The sequence below is a fragment of the Empidonax traillii genome, unplaced genomic scaffold (genome assembly GCF_003031625.1).
Source record: "Empidonax traillii isolate 1590-97213 ecotype Southwest subspecies unplaced genomic scaffold, ASM303162v1 scaffold400:size839614, whole genome shotgun sequence".
Taxonomy (NCBI): domain Eukaryota; kingdom Metazoa; phylum Chordata; class Aves; order Passeriformes; family Tyrannidae; genus Empidonax; species Empidonax traillii.
Genome location: NW_020955593.1, coordinates 590,229 through 615,962, shown reverse-complemented (window position 1 = coordinate 615,962; position 25,734 = coordinate 590,229). Strand labels below are relative to the sequence as shown.

At 50.0% G+C, this 25,734-nt stretch overlaps 1 protein-coding gene across 4 annotated transcripts in view; it reads right to left on the bottom strand.

Annotated features, from left to right (window-relative positions):
• Positions 1-1,633: 1,633 nt before the first annotated feature.
• The window catches only part of GPC1 (glypican 1), a 194,550-nt gene continuing 170,449 nt past the window's right edge, over positions 1,634-25,734 (bottom strand). For all 4 annotated transcript variants that reach the window (XM_027893644.1, XM_027893645.1, XM_027893646.1 and 1 more), the window contains 7 exons: positions 24,209-24,600; positions 8,826-8,991; positions 6,686-6,816; positions 4,578-4,697; positions 3,720-3,853; positions 2,431-2,606; positions 1,634-1,962 (listed from right to left, as the gene is read on the bottom strand). In XM_027893644.1, the coding sequence (XP_027749445.1) occupies positions 1,742-1,962; positions 2,431-2,606; positions 3,720-3,853; positions 4,578-4,697; positions 6,686-6,816; positions 8,826-8,991; positions 24,209-24,600 (1,340 nt within the window). In that variant the 3' untranslated portion in view covers positions 1,634-1,741. The remainder of the gene's footprint in view (positions 1,963-2,430; positions 2,607-3,719; positions 3,854-4,577; positions 4,698-6,685; positions 6,817-8,825; positions 8,992-24,208; positions 24,601-25,734) is intronic.

The window sequence follows — 25,734 nt, the reverse complement described above, 5'->3', positions numbered from 1 at the left end:
GAGACAGACCCAGTAAAGCAGGAGACAGACCCAGTAAAGCAGGAGACAGACCCAGCTCTGCCCTCCCCCTTGTCTCAGTACAAACACAACTGAATCTCAAACCCAACCCCTGGGCGCGCTCTTGGCCCAACCCGTCACAGTGACTGTGTTGGATCTAACGCCTGCTAAACCTACACCTCCAGCCAACACTGGCTGCTCCTGTCAGGCACAGAAGCCTCGGGAAGTCCCAAAGCACAGCCCTACAAGCACAGACACTCCTACAGCTATGTGGGGACATTTATATCGTTCACCCACCACCCCCAATCTCCAAACCTGGCACAGAGCCCACCCCACCAGGCATTTTGGGGTTAGGGAGCAGCCTGTGTGACCCAGGGGCTGGAGTGTGCTGGGACGGGGCAGCAAGGCATGGGCTTGGCCCTCCCCTGAGCCAAAACAGAGCTGCCTGTGGGTGCCTGACCCGCTGTCTCAGCCCGTCCCTTGCAGTGGTTAGAGAAGGTGTGTTGGATGATGGGGAAGCAACAGGGAAATTCATAAAAAACCTACAATGCAACTGGAACAAACACCAAAGGAAAACAAACAAAATGTATCCCATCCTCACATCCCCTCTAATAGGTGCTGAGTCCCCTGGGTAGGGACACTGTCCAGTGCTGATCACCACTAGCCCCTCTCTGCCCTAAGGCAGCTGCCTGGGGGACACAACCAGTCCCAAAGCTCCAGTTAGCAAAAAGACCCTGGTCTTTCTTATTAGCAAGAAAAAAACAAATGGATTCCTGTTCATGGTTGGGGCCAGAGAAGGAGGAGGCAGCACAACTGTCTGTCACTCGGAGAATCCCACTGTGCATATTTTCATCTCTCTGTTACCTACGACGGTACTGCACTGCAGGTAGAAATTGGACCATTGTTACTTGGGTAAAAAATGGCTTTCCAACTAGCATGCAAAGAAAAAGTATCCCAAACCCCAACCCCTAACACTCATTCCCAGTCACTTAGATGTAGGAGACCTACATTTCAAATTGTTGCCAGCTACGAGCTCTAGTCAAGAAACCCACTTGTGACCTTTCCAAAGAAAAAGGGAGTTCTGCATTTTTGGGTCCAACAGCCACTGACAAACTGTGTCAGTTCAACCCACCAGACCTGCTTGTGCTCCTACGCATGCTGCTGGAAGTGAAGGGCCATCTCTGCCCACTTAGGAAGCACAGAGAACCCGAAAGAGCCCCTGAATGCAGCACGTGAGTGGTGCTGAGGATCCCAGTCTCTCTGCGGGAGGAGCCGGCTTTGCCCGTGGCACCCTCGCGCTGTCGGCAGCACCGCTCCGGCCACTGCTGGGGAACAAGGTCAGGGCAATTGCATATTCCACTGGAGGCAGCAGGAGAGCTGCCCTCGTAGGGGCCAGCCAAGTTCCCCCAGAGCCCTCTCTGCAAAGGCTCGTGTCAGCCCCAAGAGCCAGTTTGTGGCAATAACAAAAGTAAAACAATGAGGTACAGAAAGAAGGGCCCAGCACTGGGGAAAGACCGAGAAAGAAGAAAACAGCTTGAGCACTGCCAGAAATAGCAAACAACTGAAACCTTTTGAAACCTTTTTTCTCCTCCCTCTTTTCGTTTTCCTGTTGTGTTGTGGTTTTTTTTTTTTTTTCTTTTTTTGCCAAGGTGATTTAAATATGTCCTTTGGTTGTTGGTTGGTTGGTTGGTTTTGGCAAAGTGAAGCCCTCAGCCGCAGTCTGTTTCCTGGCTGTGCCAGTGAGTTACCGCCACAAGTGCTGCGGGGCGATGACAGCCACCGAGAGGAGGAGGAGGAGGGAGGCAGAAGGCAAAGATCTGCTGCTGGCCCCATTGACGCCGTGTCCAGACTGCTTAGGAATAGCGTGTGTTTCTGGCTGCCTGGTGCTGGGGCTCTTAGAAAGTCTTTTGCCGCAGACGTCGTCAGGACAGCTGTCCCCGCTCCCCGAGCCGCTCATGTCGTCACCTGCACAGAGACAAACACGGGCTGAGCCACGACTGCCTTCTTATGGTGGGACATGTCCCTGCAACCCCAGGGGGCTCTGCCTGCCAGCCTTGCCCCATCCTCTCTGCATTCTGCATCCCCCGCTGTGGGACACAAGCCCATACCTGACCTCCAGCTGACTTAACCACCCACTGCTGCAGCAGCTGGAAACCCATGGAGCAGACAGGAACCCCTCAAGCAGGGCTGGGCTGGCACTGGAGAGAGCTCCTGAGGTTTCAGGAAGGCACTGGGAGCAGCACAGGCTCCAGCCACCCCACAGCAAGTGGGCTGCACTCGAGCAGCCCCCTCGGCAGTTCCAAGCCAAAAGCCAGGCTGCCACAGCCCCCTCTCTGCCCCACGGGCCCAAGAGCAGGGACCCTGTGCAGGCTGCAGGACTCCCTGCTCAGCCCCTCTCGCCTGCGGGGACCTCTCCCATTCTGCTACACTCACTCGTGTCTTGGAAATCCACATCATTGCCGATGTTGGCGTTGCCCAGACGGTTTGTCATGATCTTTAGCTGCATGATTTGCTGGCGAATGGTCATGTCTGGCTTGGTGATGTCCACCTCCACCTCCGGGTTGTTGATCTGATTCGCTAGGCCGTCCCCCATCACCTCAGGCAGGTAACTGGGAAGGAAGGCAACAGGTTTAGATGACTCCCTCAGCTCACCTCACCTCTCCCTGTTATGGACACGGGTGATAATCCAGCCTCTATGAGCCCAAGAGAAGCTGCAGTCAGTGGGTTGTGGAACATCCTCTGTAGGGTGGTGTTTGCTGGGAGGCAATCACAGATGGCCAAAAGCCGTGCTACCATGGCCAGACCCCTGCAGAGCCTCAAGCTCATCCTGAGGCTACCTCAGCTTGCAGGAGGTGGCTGATGGCCTTGCAGCATCCTGGGTTAGGAAAGGATTTCCTGCAGGAAGACTCAGGCTTTGCTCTCAGACTGGTACCTGTGGACCCACAGTGACACTCTCCTATGGAAAAAGTCTGTGTATCTGGGAGGCCGAGGAGCACCTTCCTCCTTTCCTGGTTAAACCAGTGGGGATTGACACCTGGGACCACTGAATGCACACAGCCCAGTTCAACCCTTGGAAAACTTCAGTTATCTGGGAGCTGTCGCGCTAACCCTGGCCCTCCTGCAGATCTGTGACACTGTTGGCAGTAATGTGAAATATGGAAGAGCTAAAGGTGTTGGGTCTGGGCTGGCAGAGCCCAGCCCAGCAAGTCCATGGAGAGAAGTGGAGAAAGATGCAGGTCCAGCAGCTGCCCATCTCCTCTCAGACATCCTTTAACCTCAGCCAGGGTGGGAACTATTTCTGCAGCTGTTTGATGTCATCTGGGTGCCTCCTCTCATGAGGAAACAGCATTTCAGAGCAGGTGGGGACAGAGAGACATGTATGCAATTCTCCACAGCAGCTCTGGAGTTTGTTTCTGCAACAGATTTAGCTGGAGCTAAATTCAGCTCTGTTGCCTTCTGAGTGCATGTGGAATTGCAAAACTGCTTCAGAAGAAGAAAATTACAGTTATTTCATGGCAAATGCATTTCAGTGCTTAATCCTCTGACACACAGCAAAATGGCACCAGGCCTGACATTCCCATGTACCAGTTTTTCAGGAAATGCAACATTTCTATGGACAGGGACAGACTGCTCACTCTGAACAAGTGGGGCTGGCTGTGATGATCAAACCCTCCCTCTCACTCCAGAATGGTGCTACCCTGGCACCCAGGCCCACTCCATACCTGCCCTTGGTCATCCCGTTCCAGCACTTGTCATCCGACGCTGAGCTGGCCATTACTTTTTTGCTGCACAGGCTGCTGGGCAGGGTGATCCAGTACGACTTGAGAGCTGTCAGATTCCCTTTGGCGTCTAAAACCTGTAAGCAAATGGGATGCTCAGGGCCAGGAGACCTCTGGGGCACCCCAGGCCAGAGGAAAGGATAAAGATTCTGCCTAATTTTTTTTTGTTTTGTTTTACCATCACAAAGTCTGTTTCTTATGAAAACAAGGACAACCTTCCCCTAAAGACCAGCTGTCAACCCAAGCACCCAAGGCTGAAGGTTACATGCCAAGAACTGCTCCAGTACCACAGGATTAACCAGGAGGAGACCATCTTCTGGGCCATGAGGGAAATGCTTAGAAGGTCCTGGGTGAGAGCCAGCAGAGCTCTGCTGAGTGAGACAGATGGGTGTCTGTGAATGAGGAGCCTCTGACATGTGGGATCATGGCAAATCCCACAGCTTGCCATCCACAGAACCCAAAATCTTCATGGAGAAGGACCTCTGGCCCCAGTGTCCCAGTTGGACTGCCTGAGGCTGAACTACACCAATGGGTAGGAGTCCCTTCAGATAAGCGTGGCCCCAAATCCCTGGGAAATCGGTTTTCAGCAACACAGACCACACCATGTGCAGAGGCAAGAAGACCAGGTCTGCTTAGCTCACACCAGAACTTGATCTGAGCTTCAGACTCGTCACTGAGCAGCCTAGGTGGTCTAACCCGACCTGCAGGACCCACAGGGGAGTGATCTCCTCCCAGGGGACACCACACACCAGCACTCCTGTCCTGGTCACTGGCAGGAGGGAGCCCTGGAGACAAACTCACCAGCATCTCCAGCGCTTGTGCAGAGGATTTGGCCTCCAATGTGACTTTCCCCCGTCTTTTCTTGTCCTCACTGCTGGAGCCTTTTGTGCTGATTTTGGGATTTCCACAGCCTTGAAACACCTGAAAAACAAATCAAACTCTCTATCCCATGTTTTGATGCTATTTCTTTAATTATTTAACACTCCAGAGTTATGGGTGTTTTTTTTCCCCATTCTTAAATATATTTATCATTCCTACCTGCAAGATCTCAGAGATTCTGGCTTAGTTTCTGGTGCCAGATGTGTTTTCAGCACATTGTAACTCATTTTGGTTACCACCATCAAGCAAAATGTTCAGCACTAACACATGCTTTTGGATGAGTCACCAATGTTGATATTAAATTATTTATAGCAATTTCATCTGTTCTTCCTATGATTGGAAAATAAAATCTTGGGAAGAACAAGATGGAAGTTGATCACATGTGTTACACCAGTGGTGTGGGCTTCAAGATTGCAGAGCATGGGAGCTCCATTGATTTGGACAACAGAGAGAGGTGGGACTATCCCCATGACTGCTGCAATCAGCATCCACACTTGGGAAACTCATGCCCTTTGAGCACGGCAGTACAAGGACAGCAGATGTGCCACAAACCAGCAGGTTGGATGTTTCAGGGACAAATCAGGCAGTGGAACTGATTTATCCCCTATCTTTGGGTACCTCCTGCCATCCTAACTACCTGCCCAGACGGGCTTTGTAGCCGGAGGTCAGAAGCAGCACTTTGAAGGTACAAATCCTCAGGTTTGGCCTCTAGGATGAGATGAATGATGTCCTGGAAGCGCCTGTTTCTCCTAGTCTCTGCTGGCAGTGACACCTCTGTTGCAAATCAGCAGTGCTGCACAGCTGAGCCTCACTGGTGGCAGGAGTGCTCAGCCAGCCAGGCTGAACAAAGCATTAGAGGCCAGGGGGCACTTTGAACTGTCAGAGTCAGAAAGCAGCAGCCTTTACAAAGAAAGCCATCTGATTTGAAAAGAGGGCTCCAAGCTTGTTGTGGTTACCAGGGTGCTGTCAGAAGCTATTGATAAATGTGACTTTGCCTGGTGTCCCCTTAGAGCAGAGGAGTCAGGACCACAGGCAGGAGCACTGCTGACACAGCTCGTGCCACCTGCTGAACGTGCTGGTGAGTGGATTCTGACAGCCATCAGCAAAGTCCTAACCTAGGCAAGAGTCCCTTCAGTGACAACGGGGCTGGTTGGTGTGTCTGAGGGACATTCAGCCTCAAAAGGCCTCTCCTGGGGTGCACTGTCCTGTTGAACCAGACAGATCTGATGACTCCAGCAGTTGAGCACCAAGCCCATTTGTTCATCCGTCCCCTTTGCTCTGTGCAAAACCCAGCCCTGAAAACTGCACGTGAAACATTTTCAACTTGGTTTTAACCTGTCCTGCTCCTTTCATCTGCATCTCTGCCCTAACTGTGGAATAGCTGCAGGGCCTGGGGAGTGTCTGGGCAAAAGGCAGAAGCCTCAGAGGGTTGCTTTAGTTCCCAAAGCTCCTCTTTCCTGTAGCTACAGAGGTGATTGTGGTTAAGTGGATAAATATACTAAAAATAGAAGACAGCTTCATGATATATACTTCTTGGAAGACAGGTGAGCCTCAGGAGAGTCTGTTCTGTACTCTGGATTGCCAGATTGCAACTCTGTCCCACGATACTACCCGACAGCCCAGTGTTTCCTCTGCAGAACATCCCCCTGAGACAGGTTAAAGCAGCTGCCTTCTTTCAGTGGGGACTGTGCACTTGCTGTAAATGCCTCAGCTCAGCCAAAAGATCTCAGGACTCTTCAGACACAGAGGCCCCTGACAGCAAATGCCACCCTGCCTCCCCCAGTCATTGCATACGCAGTCCCACTGCCTGTGTCTGTACCCAAAGGAGGCTGGTTGGATGTGTGAGGGAGCAGTATTTGGAAACACCAGAGAAGGTTTTTGCCTAAGGTGGGTGGTTTCCTATCATTAGAAGAGAGGACATTTGCTCTCTTTCACTCTTTTAGCTCAGTTGAATAGTCAGCACAAAAAGCATTTGGTCCTGGCAGTTCCACGCGGTGTGTCCTCAGCCAGGCCCAGGCACACACTCCTACCTTGGCTGTGATGGAATCTTTGTTTTCTTGCAAGTTGGAAATAGCTTCAGCAATCCTCATGTGAATGGTCCCTATTACAGTGTCCACATTGTAGGGTCCGTCGATCCGATCAGCCACCACCATCAGGGAATCTGGGGGAACAAGGCAGAGATGTCTCTCATCATCAGACTCTGCACAAACCAAGGTAAAGATCATCCTCATGCTGGGTGGAAAAAGCTGCTGGCCCCTCAGCAGGCTTGTTGGGAGACATCTCTCCATTTTCACTATTGCACAGGTTCTCCTTTTCCTTACTTAAGTAAAGCCACACTCTGTGGCAGAGGAACAGAGGTCACCTCTTGCAAATCATAAATAAAATCTGTATTCACCCAAAGTGATCAGCATTTCCTGGGGTGACACAGAAAAGAAAACCAGAAAACTGGTGCAGAAGTATTAAGAAACACACAGCAATACTTGTCCCTCCCTCTCCTAACTCAGTGCATGTCTTCAGTAAAGCACTGCAGCCAGCAAAAGGTGGGAGAAATGGGGCCAATAAAGTGCCAGTGTGGGCAAAAGCTTCCCTAGCAGTGAAGGAGTGAGAAAAGGAGTTAATTCTTCTCACTCTCACCTCTGGAAGGGCAACAGTGACCAACCAGGAAAATATCAGTCTATAAGGGCAGAGAAGCAGACCATAATGCCCACAACTAACTGGTAAACAGGACAGGGAGTGACTGAGGGTGCCTCTTGCTCTCAGCTTCTCTTGGAGGATGTCCTCTGATGTCCAGCCACTCCTGCCTGGCCTGGATGGCTGCTTTGAGACTGTGCTTGGCTTACAAAGAATTACCAAGCTCTGTCTACCTCCAGAGATGATTCTCAACACTCCAGCTGGGGCTGAAGCAAGGACAGCCCATATGCTTGCTATGCAAGGGGTGACTTTTTTTGTGTTCTGGGAAATAACATCTCGTGCAATATTGAAAAGCTTGCAGTTTAACTCTGCTGCCACTCAGAGATTATAGTGTCATCTTTGAGACTATATTTCAGACAAATGTAGCCTGCAGAGGCACTAACGTTGGAATACAGGCATTTCAATCACAGGTTGCACCCAAAAATTACTGATAAGTTATATTTGAACCATTTATATAAAAATCTCCCTTAATTTGACCTGCCCTAATTTGTCAAACTGAAAGAGTAACTCTGTGACAAAATCCTCCCTGGCCACACAGAAGGGCCTGGAGAGGGGTGAAGGATGGAAAACACTGGTGAACTGCTGCCTTTGACTCCACATTTTGCTCCTGTCCTTGATCAAATTGGGATCTCTGACACTGAAATGTACAACAGCAATTTGAGAAAACCTCCAATTTCCTCCTCACCATCACCCCTTGACAGTGATGTCTCTTGGGAAGAGGAAGCCAAAGTGCAAAATGCACATGGAATTGCTTCCTTGTCAATCAGGGGGAGCTGTATAGTGACCTTTCAGGAGATGTGCAGTCATCCTGCCTAGAGAGCTGGGAACAGTTGGCTGGCTCTGGTCAGAAAGGCCAAAGCACACTGAAGTCCTGATTAAACTCCTGGGGGAGGGAATATTCCTCCCCCTTCTTTGCAGCAGCCTCCCAGTTGCTCTCATGTGGAGCACTTCCAATTAGCCACAGTTCGTTAGGCCCAGAACAAGGTGGCAGCTGCACCTCACTGGGCAGTGGCCCAGCCTTGGTTGCTGCAGTTCCAGATCTATTTGGCAATGTCCCTTGGGAGGCAGGGGACGCTCCTGGAACTCCACCGGGATTTTCGTTGCTAACACCAGCACACGCCAACCACGAGCCAGCCTGCCAGGCTGCAGCTGGGCAGTGAGCTGGCAGCCTCGATGGACAGGCAGTGGGTGCCAAGGTAGGGGAAAAAGCCAAGTCCAAAGCTCATCTCCTCTGGTGCCTGCCTTGTGTGAGCACAGACAAACATCAAAGCTCCCTCGGGTCTCATATCACTCCATACGTAGAGCCTGAGAGAGAAAGAGGAGCTTGCTGCGTGATGCTCTGTGGGCACAAGGAGGAGGGAGAGCTTTACCACTGCAAACAACCTCCACTGAGCCTCCAACCCTCCTGTCTTTCCTTGCCAAACACCACCTCAGTGAGTTCAAAGGGTGCTGTGCTGCAGCCGAGCGAGGCCATCTTACCCATCAGGTACTTCCACTCGGTGCTCAGGTCTGCCTGGTTGGCCAGGCATCCCTTCACGACGTTCAGGCAGTAGTTGTTGCAGGGCCTCACGCTGGACATGCCCCGGCAGTGCGGGCAGTACATCAGCTTCATGATGGCGCGGGTGCACTCGTGGCTCAGGGACACCTGGGGGAGACACATCAGAGTCAGGTACACAGGCTGGTCAGGGGGCATGGGGGTGAACTGCCCCCTTGTCTGCGGTGAAGGAGTTTGGTGTGCTCTGAAAAGCAGCACAGCTGCCCAAGTGTGTGGCCCTGGGAGAGCCACTTCCCCTCTCATTGCCGTTCCTTCCCCCCACCCTTCCTTGGGTGTTACTCCTGTTGGAGGGACAAGACCTCCAAGGCAGCCAGTTCCTGAGCCTGTGTCTGAACCCAGGCTTCTGGAAAAAACCTTTAAGTGAGCATCAGCACCTCACTTCCAGCCAGGTCTGGTGGCCACAGCCCAGGCTGTCCACCAGCTGCAACCTTGACCCCTGAAGTTTCTGCAGTCAGTGCCCACCACCATGCCCCTTCTGCAGCAAGGGTTTGTTGCCACTACCCTGCGGACGCAGGTGTCCCACCACAAACTGCCTCTCCGGCTTCCTGGGGGGATGCACAGGGGGGCCCTGGACACAGAAACATCCCAGCTGGGATCTTTGGAAAGGAGAATGGTAGTGGGGGAAGGCTTGCACACTTCTGAAAATAAGGGCAATTGAGAGCAGTTGACAGTGGAAGTGGTTGCTCTCTGTGAGCACTTGAGGAGCCGCAGGCAGCCGGTGACACGGGCCAACACACGCCGTGCCAGCAGCTCTCAGGCACTGCACGTGCAGCCGGGGCCGTGCAGGGCTGACTCGGGAGGTGGTTTTGCCACCTTTAATTAAACCGCCCCGGTCCCTCAAGCACAGAGCCAGTGCAGGTGCAGAGCCCACAGAGCAGGGCCACAGCCTCTGCAGAACATCCCCCCAGACCACCAGCCATGGGACAGCGTCCCCCTCCAACTGCTGCGGGCAAGGGGCTGTCAGCGCACTGAGGGGTGAAAAACAACCTGGCAGACCCTGCAGAGAGGCTGGCAGAGCTCCATGCTTCCCCTGTCTTGTTGCTAAAGTGTTTTCTCCTTTGTGGTCTTTTTCCATCTTTACTCAGATCCATTTGCAAATCCCTTGTCAATCTTTTAAAACCATTTACAAAAATAAAAACGAGTGTCTGCATGCAAGTCTCCCTTGTTTCCAGGTACTTGACACTCACAAGGAGCTCAGAGGGGAGAAAAGTGATGAAAGGGGCAAATCTTGACATGGAAAAATCCCTGAGCCTTGAGCTGCAGCTGCAATGCTGAGAACTGCCCTGATCTCTTATGAAAAATACTTTGAACATATTCAGTTCTGAGGTACCTTTGGGAGAGTGTGAACATGCTAAGCCCAGCAGCAGAGGTTGCAAGAGAAAATCCCTAAGCTTCCCCTCTCCTGAAACTCCCTGCACGGTAGCACCCCACTTCCAGTAAGCCTCGGAAACACAGGTGCTGGATGGTGCTGAGGCTTCATCGGGCAGCAACGCTTTAAAATAACCTCGTGAGAACCTTTTTCTCGATGAGGACCAAAATTTCTAGGTCTCAGAGAGAGAACCCAAACAGAGCCTGCTTCAGGGAAGCCTTGGCAGCCAGAAGCAGCCCTGAGATGACTGTGTATAAACGCTGTGTCCCACTGTGGCCAGAGGGGGTGAGTCTGGCAGGAACCCCTCACACGCCAAGGCTTTCCTCGGCTTCCTGGGCCAGCTTTCCAGCTCCCTCCTGGGACAACTCCCGCCGGCAGATGCCGGTGCCCAGCTGCCATGCGGCTCAGCCACCAGGAGATGGAGGCTCCATCCCGCCGCACCGCACGGCTGCCACAAGCTACATCCACAGGAGAAGCGGTGAAAACACTGCACTTCCTGCCTCAGCGATCTGACAGGGGATGCAACAAAGCAGAGGGACGGGCAAACAAAAGAAGATTCTCTTTTTCATCTCAGGGTTTAAATAACCATGGCTGAACAGTGACTGAAAAGGCAACAGGTAAGAGCACAGGCTGCAGCTGCAAACCTTTCAAATCCAGAGCGCTCACAGAAAAAGCAAGGGATCCAGCTGGAGAGAAGCTGCACCCTCCCCTTCCCCAGACAGGGCATTGATGTACATGGATTTTACAGTGACACTCCAACACAATCACGTAGCCTGTGCACAACTTTGTCTCCGTGTTTTACTGGCACGGCCCGTTAATGCTCATCCCATATCCAGCCATGGCCCTGGAGCACTGTAAACTCCCACTCCACAGACCAGCTGCACAGCCCGGCACCTGCAGCACAGGTGAGTCACTGGGGTGAGCCATTTTCCATAGCACTGATGGGGACAGATCGTTTGCCTGCACCCATATTCTCCCATGGTCACACTGCGCAGCCTTTTGGAGTGCAGGGCGCTGAGGGGCTCTGGGTGGAAAGCAGGAGCACAGCATTCCCTGCAGGAAGCTGCCCTGAGGCAGTGCAGGCCAGCCCCCCGGGGCAGAGGGGACAGCCACCAGCAGCAAGGACACAAAGCTACTGACACCCTGCCAGAACCTGTGGGGTACACCGAGAGAGGCAAGAGAAACATTTTGGCTCAGAGAAGCATCTCCAAGATGCTTAAAGCTGGGTGTAAACCCAGCCCTGCACTGGAACTGCCCAGGGGTGACCACAGCAAGCCCATATTTCAGTGAAGCTGTGACAGGCTCAGTGGGCATTTCACAAATCCTGCTGCTTGCAGAATTCATTCTGGCCTCCGCATTGGCTTCATGTGTGTCAGAAAGGACCTTCCCGCCCTGAGCTCGGCATTCCCTCTCCCCCCCGCAGAGCGACCACGCAGGGCCACCCGTGCCCGGCCACACTCAGAGCTGCAGAAGGGCAGTGGCCACGAGCGCCTGCTCCTTGGTGCCCACCCACTCCATCTGCCCTCTGGCACGGCTGGTGAGCGCGGGAGCTGCCAAGGCTGCCTGTGGCACAGACAGCTGCCTTCTGTCCTGCAGCCCACCTCCCTCCAACCTCTCCTCAGCTGTCAGCCAGCCAAAACCGCCTGTCACCAGCCACACCACCCCCCACCACACCGGTGCCCAGGCAGCTATGGTGGGCTGCTGCCACCTGCCTTGGGGCAGGGGGTGCAGGCAGCAGTGGTGCCCGAGGCTCAGGCTCAGCTCCTGCGGGTCTGGGGGGGAAAAAAAAGCTGCTTCTGCACCTCAGCAAGAAACATTTCTGGATGTCAGAGGGAGGTAGGTGTGTGTGTGTGTGCACTGGCAGCCTGTCACTCTTGCAAGGTGGCTTTGTCTGCTAGAGGACAGTGCAGTGCCCCACTGTCTCAGAGCTGGGAGCCTGGCCCCTGCTCCCTGCCCCACAGTCTCTGAAGACAAGCAGGTGAAACATCCATAATCAGCTGCTACTCTGCTGAATCTGGCAGGTGCCAACTGTTTAGCTTAATCTCTTGGCAGAAAGGATAAGTATTAATTTTTTGCAGGTGCGTGACACCAGGCTTCCCTCCCTTCCCCCAGAGAATGACTCCAACCTCTCCTGTTGGCAGAAGCACTCCTTTGGCACAGGGAGGCTGCAGAGGTGAACTAAGAACAGAGGGATTAGAGAGCAGGAAGAAGTATCTCACAGAGTATTTTCTCCATGTTTTGTCTGGCCAGAGCTCAGTGTCTCATCATACCATCCAGCCCATGGACTACTGTTCCACACAGGGCACAAGGGAGTGAGGGCTTGGGGCTCCCAGAGCCCCTCCCAGCCCTGATCCTGCACCATCCCTTTGAGGGACTTACAGCATATTAAGGAATGGAGTCCTTCAAACATCTCTTAGTCCTCACAGATTACCCTGCTGAAGTTAGCTCCCAGGTTTTTTTCATGAATGCTGTATCTACTCAGGGGAGCACCAGCCCCTGTTAGGAGGTATGGATACCTCCCAGGGTATGGATACAGAAACACAAGCAGGAGAGCACTGCAGCTCCCCTGCTTGCTCACCTGTAGGGCACAGCCAGATCCAGCAGTGGCACAGGGGAGAAGAGCTCCTGGGGTTGGATATGAGGGACCATGCACCTTCCCTCCATGACAGCTCCCTCCAGAGAAATGCCCCCACAGTGGGAGTGAGGCAGTTTCTCCAGGCTGGCAAAGTCAAGACTGACCTCCACCTGCACACTGAGACACCTTCACTTCCTAATGCTTCTGCTTTCACCTTTCAGTCTTCAAAAGAACCCAAAACATTATGAGCTACCCCGTGCCCGACAGCCAGTGGGTGCCAGCCAAGACCTGCTGGAGAGCCCCCCCGGCTTCCCAGCGCAGAACTGCAGTAACTGATCGATCAATAAGCAACATCCTCCATTCACCACAGGTGGCCTGAGGGCAGGAGCATGAAAACTCCTGCAGATGGAGTGAAACCTGACATAATTGATTCATCTTTAACTGATCTGGCACAGCATGAAGACAGTACACGACAATAATTGATTTTTCTAAGTACCATCAACCTGGCCCAGCCCATGGCTGCTTCTCCTTTAAGGACACTTTAGTGGCACCTGTAGTCTTTTCTTAGCTCAGTGACCTAGAAACTGCATTAAGATGTCAAGAGAACAGGCACAATACATTGGAAAAGCCATTTCCAAAGAATATGAAAAAAAATCATTATTGAGAGGTATGGCTTGGAGCCAGGGCACTCATTCAGTTGCCAGAGGTATAAATAAAAATGCAAAACAAAGCTAAGCTCAGCTTAAAAATACATTGATTCTATGTCATTGCTCAGTTAAAATCCACATACTCAATTCTGACCCCAGTGACATCCGTGGGTACAGTCCTTTAAAGTGTACACCCAGTGATGAAGCGGTAAGGAAAAAATACTATCTTCTAAGATATACCCAAAATAGGAGACAAATCATATTGAGCAGTAAATCACTTTAATTAAATCTACTTTCCAGCTGGGGATACAGAAGTTACAATGAGGTAATGCAAGGGGAACAGGTGGCTGCCTTATGAAAAGCCCTGTTCCACCATAAGCACTGACATTTCAAGCAGGTTGTCAGCAGGTATTACCCCACGACTGTGCTTGTAGCAAGAGCCGAGCTCTGTGCTTTTCCATGGCCACTCTCCAAAGCCTGATGTGCCCATGCTTTGCTGACGGAGCCACCCAACCAGATGTGAATTGCTGGAGGCAAATGCTTTGCTAGAGCCAAGGGTCTTTACAGACTCTCCTGTCTCACATCCTGGCCGGCACTGGAGCTTGCTCACAGGAATTTTGAGCTGGGATTTGCCGTGTGACTCCTCGGCACAGTGTTTGCTCAGCAACCAGAGGAGAACGGGTGCGTGTGGAGATAACAGGACAGAACACTGAGAACACATAATTCTCTATTCAGAGTGGCACTGGGTTCCTTAATTTTTCCTCCTCCTGAGCAATGTTTAAATCAATTACAGTAAAATTAATGACTTTCACAAGCCATTTGCTGAGTGGATGGGCTGGGGGATTAGTCGCTAGCTGGGTTCCTTGCCACTCCCCAGCCAATTTAGAAAACATTCAGTGTGAAAGGCTTCTAACAAAAAAAAAAGCTTCTGCCTTGTACTTTATTATTATGCTTTCCAAGTAGAGAATCACAGAAGCACAGGAGGCTTGAGGGTGACAACCTACTCTCTCCCTGCACACTTAAGGAGAGCTAAGTTAATCTTCACAGGACCTAAACATAACTTTAGAACAGCTATTCATTTTCTGAAGCAAAAACATAGGGAGGAGAAACTACTTGTAGAGGGGGAAAGCACTCAGCTCAAACACAAGACACCCCTGCACAGACATTTGATGGACCAGAGACACCTGAGTGCAGGCAGCTCTTGGGAAGGTTTTACTCTGTAGGACACACAGCAGCAGGGCAGCACTCTGGTCAAAACAGGCTAGATTTTTCTAGAGGAAAAAGCCTTCTTATCCTTCTTCTGTACCTTTAAAGAGCAAATCAAACTTTTGATTTGAATGTTCAACCCAAGTTACCCATCTTTGCACACCTACACATGCTCACAGGTAACAAGCGCATGTCTTCTAGAGCCATGGAACACTTTTTCCTCAGTCCCACCACAATCTGTTCTTTCCCAGGTTAAATGCTGATTTTCCAAACAGCACCTGCTGATTTGTAAACCTCTTTACAGTGTAAGAGTTGGTGCAAAGACCAGTGCAATTCCTCCTGACCCTGGACCTTGCTGAACATGGAACAGTGGAGGGTTTTTTACCCTTCTGACCTGGGATCTCAATTGACAGGTCACATGGAAGAACAGAGAGGCAAAGAAGAGACACATTTTCTGCCTTTACTCTAATGCCTACTGCTTGGAAAAAAATTCAAAGCCTCTGAAACCCCCTGAGCAAACAGACCACAGAAGCAATGATATGAGTCTTATATGTTACTGAGTTTTCACCAGCACTCAGCTAAAAGCTGCTACACCCTCCTTAATCCAAAAAACATTTCTTTATCCAAGTCAATTATTTCCTGAAAAGGTGGCTGGAAAGACCCAAGTGTAGGGTGAGAGAGGAAGGTCTCAGGAAACAGCAGCCAAAGAGGCACTAGTGCTGGGACAAGTTCCACACGTCACATCCAAGAGTTATGGGATGTTTTTGATCAAGCAATGCTTCTCCTTACCCCTCCCAGCTTCCAGAGAAAGGTTGAGCTTCAGGAAGCCACAGGACAATCATTTCAACAGTGGCAATACCGAGCTCCTACCACAGCAGCACAGTGCGTGTGGCTGGGTTGTGCTCTCGGGCACAGAGCCTGGCTCTGGATGGCTTCAAAGGGGTGAGACTGTTCCCGTGTCTGGTGGCAGGGCTCCTCCTGCTCCCATCAGGAGGTGGCCAGCTCCTCTGGCACCCAGAACCTGCAGCCAAGCTGCAGATGCTGCTTTTGAAGTGCTGGCTTCAAACAAGAGAAAGAAAAAAAAAAAAAAAGGGAAAAAAAAAACAAAAAACATCCAATCCCAAATCCTTTCTCCTTTTGAAGCCTGGCTTAAAAGCAAATGAGAACCTGCAGCCTTGCTGCAATGTGATGGGACTCTTTGGCCTTCAGGGGCCCTTAAGTACATCTGAAAGGCATTTAACACCAATAAAATAAGCTGAGCTCTTGCTGGTATTTTCCTACCCCCCTTGCACATTATCCCCAGGCTGCTGTGAGCCATCTGTGCCCTGCTTCCCAGGGGAAGCAGGGTTAGGTAGAGGGGAGAGATTCAGGGATGGAGAGGGAGGCCTGGGTGAAAACCAGAGGCTGCTGGAAGCGCTGTCAACACACTTGGATTGTCATGGGGACATGGGCAGGTCAGCTGCCTGAGCTAGTGCCTAACACTGTTGGTGGAAGTGCTGTTCTGTGGGCACTCTCCTTTATTCCCTCCAAAAATTTTGCCCAAGGGAATATGAGGGTGACGTGCAGGGAGCTCTCTGTGGGGTGATGTTGGTGTTTTCCATGCTGGACCATGTCCCTGCTCTCCCAGTCCCTTCCTGGCTCTAGTCTCTGAGGAGCAGAACAGACCCAGTGTGGGCACTGGGTCATGCAGCACCTGGCTGTGGGTTTGGTGTGACGTGGGGTTGGTAGGTGTGAACACAAAATACCTCCAGACATCAGATATCTGTCAAAATGTGCCTGCACTAACTGTCAGGTATATTTTCCCAGGTAGAAGGCTTTGCTGTCTGAATGGCCATTCTAACCTCCAGAAGCACCACTTAAACCCAGTGACATGAGGCAACTTAGGGTTCCAAACCAAGGGGTGCTTTGAAGCCAGCAGAAAGCAGGCAGTCTTCTAGAGGCAGGCACGGGTGCTGGGCAGCTGCAGAGCTCCCAGGTTTGGGGCTCAACACAGCCCCATGGGCAGCTGCAGCAGAGGCATTTGTGGTGTCCTCACTTACATGCGAATTCTAAAGGCAGGTGAGAGGAACAAAGCAAGGTTTTCTGCCAGCTGTGAAAAACCCTTTCTGGGGAAGTGTTTAAGGGACAACAGGTCAGCTCTTCAAGACACAGATCAGGCCGTGTGTGCTGGGAAACGCAGGTGGGTATTCAAAGCCACTCCAATTACCCCAAATCCCTCTGTTGGAATTGTACAGTCGGGATAAAGTTGTCAGTATGAAGAACAGCAGCTCCAAAGAAAGGCCAAGCAGAGGAGCGGGTGCAGCCAGGTGGGCGGTGAGGAGCACTGCTGAGCTTCCTGCAGGATGACCGACAGCCCAGGAACGGGTTTGGAAAGCCAGCCTTGCTCTCCTTTAGAACAAGACCAGCACTCGCAGGACAGGTTTGTGTTTCACAGGGGAGCTGTCTGGCTCTGTGATCAGGGCTATCTGCAACGTGGCAATTTCATGTTGGGAAACATTTCACTTTTACAGCACCCCTATGGAAGGACCCTCAAATATTACTATCGAAAATCAGAAAGGCTGTGATGTTCTTTGCATCTCTACGTGTGTAAGCTGAAAATCAGGCTGTTCCATGTACTGGGCAGTCAGTGCCCAGTTTCTCTGGTAAAAGGAGTGGGAGCTGCAGGTGTGCCCAGCCCTCGGTGGTGCAGGGAGCACACCCTGCTCTCTCCACCACATGGTCAGCAGCTGCCTTGTGCATGTTTATGCCAGCCCTGATGTAATTAGCACCTTGATGTGTGTTAAATGAACCAAGCTTTCCAATTTTTCAGAGTAAAACTCCTAAAAGAAACAGCTGCAGGGCTGACAGAAATATGATTCTTTCAAAGTCTAATGAATTGTATAATCACTTCAGTCATTATTTTGCATCCTCCTTTCATAAATGCACAGGCAGGAGTCCTTGGAGCACCACAAGTTTTAAGGCTTACCAAGCCCATCATTCAAGATCCATCAATGTTCCCAAACCACTGTTAGGGATCACAAGCAAGCAGGGCACAGGCAGAGTGTGCTGGGGTCTGATGGCAGGGGTAGGGCACAGATGACTCCAGCACAGTTCAGAGACGCTCTCACTTTCACCTCACTGTGTTCAGCTCAGCACAGGGGCAGGAACACAGAGGATGGAGGCTGATGCCAAACCCGTGCCCTTCACACTCCAGCACACCAGAGCCACTGTTAAGCCTGTGGCCAGAACGACTGCCTGGGCCCAGCCCTGCCAGCCCAGCAGCCAAATGGCCATTCTGCAGGCTCAGGAAAAAGACATAAAACATGTGAAGGCTGGGGGAGTCCAGGCAAACTGGGGCAACAAAATAGGGAGCAGTGTTGTCCCTCCCTCCACAGCCAGTGGTGAGGGCAATTCAAGAGGGCTGTGGCAATGGCTCCAGAGGCAGCACCCACAGCTAACTGGCAGGACCTATGTCTTTGGATTCCTGTCCAGTGCCTAAGAGCCTTCAGATATTAAAATGAGGAAGATTTATGTGGATAGACAGACTGCTGTCATGTCCTCTCAATCTGGAGGAAAATGCTGCAAGCCAACTCCTGCCTATTCCATACACTCCCTGCTCTGTTCATCTGACTCGCTTATTTCCAGCTGGTACAATTTCCAATCCTTTGAAAAGTAGATTCAATTGACTTTTAACCACCAGGTAAATATGGGAGACATATATCTGCTTGCCTGTATTATTTCTGTTCTATTCAGAACACCTATGGGTTTTTATCCCTGAAGGGCTGTGATTGAAACATAATAAAGGATAGAAATACTGGAAGGTAATATGTGAAATACATAAGAATGTGTTCAAGACTGCATGCTCCCCATCCAGCTTGATTTGAATCTGTCCAAACAAATTCCAACGTTATTGCAAAATTCCCTCCCTGGCTTTACATGCAGCAAGTGCTGGAAAGGAGCAGTGATGTGTGTGGAGCTGCAGGAACTGCTGCACCAAGCTGTTTAAAGCAAAAAGGCAGCTGATGGCAAGCTGGTGACCCAGGGAGCACAGCCAGCTCAGGGAAAGGGATATTAAGCTCCTGGGTTTGCAGAGGGAATTGGGCTGACAGGAACTTAGATCTAAAATGTTTTAAGCCATGCAATCCCACATACAAACTGCCAGAGACAGCTGGGCAAGAAAACATGAGGCACTTCAGTAGAGGTGACACTGCCCTTGGGAAGGAAGGGCAGGTCCCAGCCCCCTGGTTGCCCAGTCGAGGGCAGGTCAGCAGCTGTCCCAGAGGCTGCATTGGCAAAAGGGAGGCAGCACAGGAGTTGCTGCAGGAACCAGTCCCTGAAGGTGCAAGAGCTTATTTCAGCCTGTAGCCTCAGCTGGTGTCCACAGACAGCGGTGTCTGAAGTACCACAGGGTTCTCAACCCCAGGACTTCAGTCCTCTTCATCCTCCTCCTGAGTACACCCAGTCCTACAAAGGCTGCCTGTGGCATTTTGAACCCTGTGTTGCTGCTGGGTCTTCAGAAGCACACACTTTTAGCAGAGGCACTGACCAGCTCATTTTTGGAAAACCTCACCAATGGTTTGCTACGACAGAAAGGAAAAACAAGGAAAAATCCCAGCCTGCTCCAGCAGTTATGCTTGTATCTGGCTGTGATGAGCTCCTTCCCACCTGTTGGTAACACCAGCACCTTTGGGACCTGCTGCTCCCCACTGCTCATGCCCCACACAGAGACTCTGCAGGACACAAAAACACACACCTCTACCATGCAAAACTGGACAGCTCCAAAGCAAGAGGTGGGATAACACCCAGTAAAAAGGAAATAAACAGGGGGATATGAGGGTATTCATGCCAGTCAACAGTGCCATAGAAAAACACTCTCATAACATCTATTTACAAACACTAACACTGCCTTTTCAGCATCAAGAGGAGGCCAATTTATATAAATGCTTATTTTTACTAGAAAAGTGAAATCCTTTAAATGAAATAAAATGTTATTTATGGTTTTATGTACTTGCTGCTGATGCTCTGAAAAAAGACCCGCCACTGAAAGGATGGAGATATGCCACCAAGCACATGGGACAGGGGTTCACTTTACTTGAGATGTTTTAGCACAGTGGTTTCCTAAGTGCGGGAAGAAGATTACATTCTTCCTTTTATTCAGTAAGATCAATCTTACTGCTTCATTGAAAAGGAACTGGAAGCTGAAAGACAGAAGTCAACTATGTCGTTTCAAGCTGTGGAAAAAAGTGGATATGGAAAATGGCTGCAATCTTGAAAGACACGAGGACCAGGAACGACCATACTGTCTTTGTTATGTTATTGGCTTGTTGGAAATGCAAAGCATGTTTAGATAAACATTATTTTCCATATGTGTTCAGCGCATTCTCTCAACCATTAAAAACATTAAAAAAAATTCTATTTTTGGGCCTTTTTAATTGGAATTCAGTTCCCATCCAAATGCAGCTTGACCCACCATGTGTTTAAAAATTCCTCATATGGTAAATAGGAAAGCTGCCACTTACCTTATAGTAACATAAAAGTCTAAAAAATAAGGCTGAAATGTATTGTGAGATACAGTACTGCTTAAATATAAATGTACTGATAGATGACTTCAGCTTTAATTGGTAAAAGGAAGTACAGGACTTAGTGAAAAAGCTTACAAAGAAAATCAGTATATTTTGTTTCAAACTCAAATAAGAATCAGACTTAAGAACATCTCCTGAGAAAAGGAAATGCAGACAACTATTAAAATTGATTATTTGAGTACGTATTTCTTGCATAGCTAGCTTGCATAGCTAATGTTGCTTCACATCAATCTCCACTACCTTGAGGAAACTTACAATTTAGAAACAAGAACCAATGAAGACCCAGCAAAGGAAAGATAGTCACAATGAACAATTTTCTGACTGATGAGCAAAATTAATTCCAAATTACTTCCCTTCCCTGCCTTTGGAATTAGAACATACCTCTTTACTCTTCCTGCACTTTGCTGCAACGTTCACAGGTTGTCAGGGCTGCGAGGGGAATTTTGGGGCTCTGGACATTCTTTGCCACGCCCAGGGCAGCTCTGCTCCCCATCTGCCAGGGCAGCACGGGCATGACTGGAAGGATCCTGCACAATCCCACTGCCCTTTTTGGGCATCCTTGTGCAGACAGGGTCACCTCTGCTACCTGTCCCCCCAGCGCCCTGTGCAGCTGCCCTCACATAAGACATAGATGCCTCAGCAGTATCACCACGTGATATAAGGAACAAAACCAGCCAGGACATTCCTGTTTATCATGTTGCATCTCCCTGAGGATTTTCTGGTTTTGTTTTTTAAGGGGTCATGCTCAGTCCTTGCCATTTCTACCACCTCAGTTTTCCTCCCCACCCCGGTATTTCTGTTCACCTCCACCACGTATTTCCCGGGGGCACCTTCTCGGTGAACACAGCAACTGCTTGCACCAGTGTGGATCTCTGAGCAGCAGCTGGCAGGCAGCAAGTCTCCCAGCACAAGGCCTTCTCCTGTTCACATGATGCTTGGAATTCGAGCAAATGCTGGTTTTGGGTGCCTGCCAACCTCACAACCAACGAACAGGATCCGAAACAGAACTGGGATATTTGTTTTCTCTCGCCCTGGCAAGCAGCACAAGGTGGCATCCCTGGGGAAGCCCCTTCTCTGAGTGCCCGTCACTGGGGATTTTGTGGCTGCTGCTACTTCATGCAGGCAACGAAAAATGCACTTGGCACTGTGCAGCTTAAACAAAAACCTGCACTTTGTGCTGAAAGCACAGGTACAGAAATACAGAGATGCTGCCCCATCACCCCCACCCAGGAGTGGCCATGGCAACCCCTCACTGTGTGCCAGGGCCGGTGCCAGCCTGCACATCCCTCCCCAGCCCTGCCAGGCCACCTGGGCTGCAAGGGCCACACCAACCACGGGTCCCATCCTGGATGGCAGCGCTCCCACTGCTGTCAGTGCTGGGGCAGGTCTGCGGCAGCAGCCACGGCATCAAAAGTTTTAGAACGTGGTGTCAGAGCCTGCAGTCTGTCAGGGTGACTTTGCTTTGAAAGCCTGGATGGCAGTAAAGATGAAAAATGGTTTTGCCATTTTCTCCCCGTCTGCCCTCACACTATTTATGCCCAGCAGGACACAGAGGGCCTGCTCCCACCACATGGCTCCCATTCCTATCCCTGAGTGACTACCAGCCACTGGCCAAGGGCTGCCTGAAGAAATGGCTTCCTCTGAGATCAAGGCAGCTGAAGGCTGGGGAAGAAACACCCCTTGGGCACAGCGGAGGCACAGCAGGGATTAAAGAGATCTCCTGAAATCCATGCCTGTAGCTCAGTCAGGGCACTTTAAGACACACTTCCCCACTTTAAGACAGCCATGAAATCTGGCAAACAGCATCAGTCCTCCTCTAGAGTGCCCAGTAACCCTGACTCTGCACAAGGGCCCGAAACAGCAACAGGATATAGGGGATATACTGATACAATGAACTGGAAGTATCCGAGAAGCTGAAACCAGGAGGGTTTTATTAGAAATCCACAGTTTTTCTGGGATTTTCAAATAAATAAAACCAAAGCAATCTAATTTTTTCTGAAGTCCAAAGCTAGTTAATTTATTTCTAAGTGTCCTGACTTCCTCAGACTTCCTGACCGAAACACTCACCAGCGCTCCACACGAAATTTCAGCTCAAAGAGCCAGTTTCAAAGACTTACTGCTACCAGCTGACAGGAAAGTCAAACTGCAGTTTTTGACCTTAATAAAAGTCTTATACACTTTCTTCTAACATTGTAAGTATAAAGAAACATGAAAAATGACTAAAACCAGGGCACCAGTTGTGGGTTGAGTCCAGCACTTCACATCCATTTGACACAAGTGTAAATCCACAACTAATAAAGCAAATTGGGTAAACAAGGCCTTTTGTTTGAGACACAGCTGAGGGCTACCAAGGCATCTGTAAAATGGGTTTCTCTCCTCAGCACTCTTACCCCTTCTTGCCTAAAGTACAGGGCCTGAAGACAGGGGAAATGGGGTAGTTTTGGTCCTCATTACAAAATCAGCTCTCAGGGAGGCTGTGCTGAGGTTTCCCTACCCAGCTCATGCAGACTGTGCTACAACAGCAACACACCAGGCTAACTGCAATCCCACAGAGGGCTCCTGTGAGAGAGGAATGGTTGGGAACCCTCCTGAAAGACCCTCCATCCTAAAGAAATGGACTGGGGAAAGGCTGAGGGAAAACGAGGATCTGTGACTCATCCTGTTCCCCACATCCTGTTTGATGAGTGATGCCCAAGAGAAGGAGACTTCGGAAAGGGGGGACCAGAATCAAAATCCAATGGGTCAGAAGCCTGCAGTTGCCCTGTCAGCCTTTACCCACCAATCTCAGCTACAGGCAGGATCATGCCCATAGAGCTCGAAATCTCTGCCATTCAGAGGATTTATTAAAAGTATTTTACTTTTGCTCCCCTGAAATTACATCATTCTCCTCTTTTATCTGCCTTAAGTGTCAGGAGAGTGTGATGTCAATGAGATGTACAAAGGCTTTTGGGTAGCTGAACAGTTTTATAGTCCCACATTGATAAATTAAAGCATTTGTCACTGTTACCACATTAATGTTTCTTCCAGAGATCAAAGTCTGGATTTGCTGCATTGTGGTACCATCCTCTGCTATGCATTACCACGCATTACCTTGTGAGAAAATGAATTGTGATCCTGTATCTTTACATTCACAGTTTAATCACGCCCTGATTGTCACACCTGCTGATTCCCATCTCCACATGCACTATGCAAGCCATTTTTGCAGTATGGATTTTCTCCTTGATACCTGCGTGAAAAGCCTGAATATCTTGTTTCAGGACAATCACTTTCTTCTGGCTCTGAAAGGCTGCTTCTGCAGCAAAGAATACAGACAATTTCCTACCTTCTGGAACCCTGGATTCAGTCATGTTAATTTACATTTATATAGCACCTTTCATCCCTGAAGATCCCAATGCACTTTACAAACTCCCCCTTCTCTGTACACAGAAGCTGTACAAATAGACACAGCTCCATAAACAGACACAGCAGTCCCACCACTGACTGCTGAAACACATCCCTCCGTGTGTATTCCCAGCACACTCTAGCAATCCACCTCTGCACACCCTGCAGCGTATCACCATCAAGGAGGAAGACAAGGCAGAGTGATTTAGAGGCACAGCACTTCCCTGTCGGGGAGGCACGAGGAATCTAGGCAAGCAATGGAATGTCAGCCTGGGAGACTGACATTTCCTTGGCACTCTGCTACATAGGGTAAAATCAGGTGAAAACTGGTTTGTGGTGAGTTACACCTCGCTGCCTCAGTGCTGCTTTCAGAGCTTGTACAAGTCCAGGCTTGCTGCTCCCTTCCACTGAAGGGGTGACCCTCAAGTAGTTTGTTTTATAAAATGGAAAAGTACCTGCCTGCTTTGTAATGAAAACGTAAGGGGAAATAACCCTCCCTCCCCAGCAGCAGTTGTTGATTAGCTCCTGCCAAGCTGAAGATGGAGGAGAAGGGAGAATCCCAACATACCTGAGACACCTTTTTGACCACGTCGCTGCCCACCAGAAAGCCCTGTGCGTAGGAACGTGCTGCGATGAAGGCTCGGGTTGCCTTCACCTTCAGGTCCCTGGGAACTTCCCCGAAGGGTTTGTGCTGCTCTGCGTGTTTCACCATGCAGTCCAGGTACTCATCTGTGATGTGGTACTGGGGATTCATCAGCTTGAAGAGCCGCTCCAGCAAGCGTGTCCAGAACTCATTGAGGGCCTCTTCCAAGTTGATGTTGGAGCTCCGGTAATAGCGGCGCAGCTCGCTGTACAAGTCCTTGAAGACTTTCATATTTTGAGTGTACAATTCTCCATACATGCTTGGAAAAGCATCATAAAGGGCCTTTTCTGACTTGTTCAACAAATCCTGGAAATAACCTGAAAAACAAGAAAAAGGAGAGGTGATGTATTCCAGAGAAGCTGGAACCCAACAGGCTGTGTCATTTGGCAGCATAGCTGAATACCCTGAGAAAAGAGAAGGGCCCCAGTGGAGCATTTCTTCCAACCAACCTTACCAGACTCTTAGACTTGAGACTTAGCTGAGAAGATTGAAGGGGGAACCCCTCAGTGCCCGAGAACCATGGTCTGGCACTCTGAGTCTCTGTCAGCCTCACCTTGAACCAAAACAGAGTCTCTTTGGGTGCAGAAAGTGTCACAGTACTACTCATAGCTTTTCTTTACAACTGGCATTGCCTAACTTATACCCCAACTTGCCACATGTCATTTCCAAAGCCCTGGTGAGATGAAGCAGGGCTGCCACCAACAAGAGTCCCAGCCCTTCCCAGAGCCACCCTGCCAGCCCTGGCCATGGCAGCCAGCCTGGCTCCGAGGCACAGCCTGCAAAGCACGTGCCAGTCCCAGGAGCCGTGTCAGGAACAGGCACGTCTTTCTGTGGATTTCAAGACGGGGCTGTACCCAAGTGTTTGTGAACTGAGGCCAACATTATCATGTCTGAGGGTTCTTATCCCATTTGCTTTCTTGGATGTGCATCCTGCTTTTGTTTCGGTATGAATAACTAAATGGTTTTACAGCCCAAGTTCAGCAGTCATAGATGTGACAGAAATGTGACTCTCTTGTACGCACAGCAAGGTAAAGATGGCAGATTCAACTCCTCCCTTGCCAACACCTTTAGGTATTTCCATCCTCTAAACTGCCAGCTACCTTCAGGCTGAGAATGCACAGTAGGGAACTCATAGCAGGACTGGCCTGATTCAATTTATTGATTTACATGAGCAACTTCAATCATCATTTAAGTCAGTGAGAAGCAAAATAATTTAAATAATAACTTTCATTTCAATTATATTTGTATTTTTTAAGGCCTTTTTGAAGCAAACTTGATTATACTATTCTCTAAATCTAAATTACTATTATTTTTTTTGGTGATGTATGATAAGCTCTAGTTGGAGAGAAACTGTTACTCAGTTAATTAAAATCAAACAGCATGTATAAATTAACTCCACTGTGCTAGGCATACAAGGAAAGAAAAAAGCTTCTGAAAAATGCATATTGCAT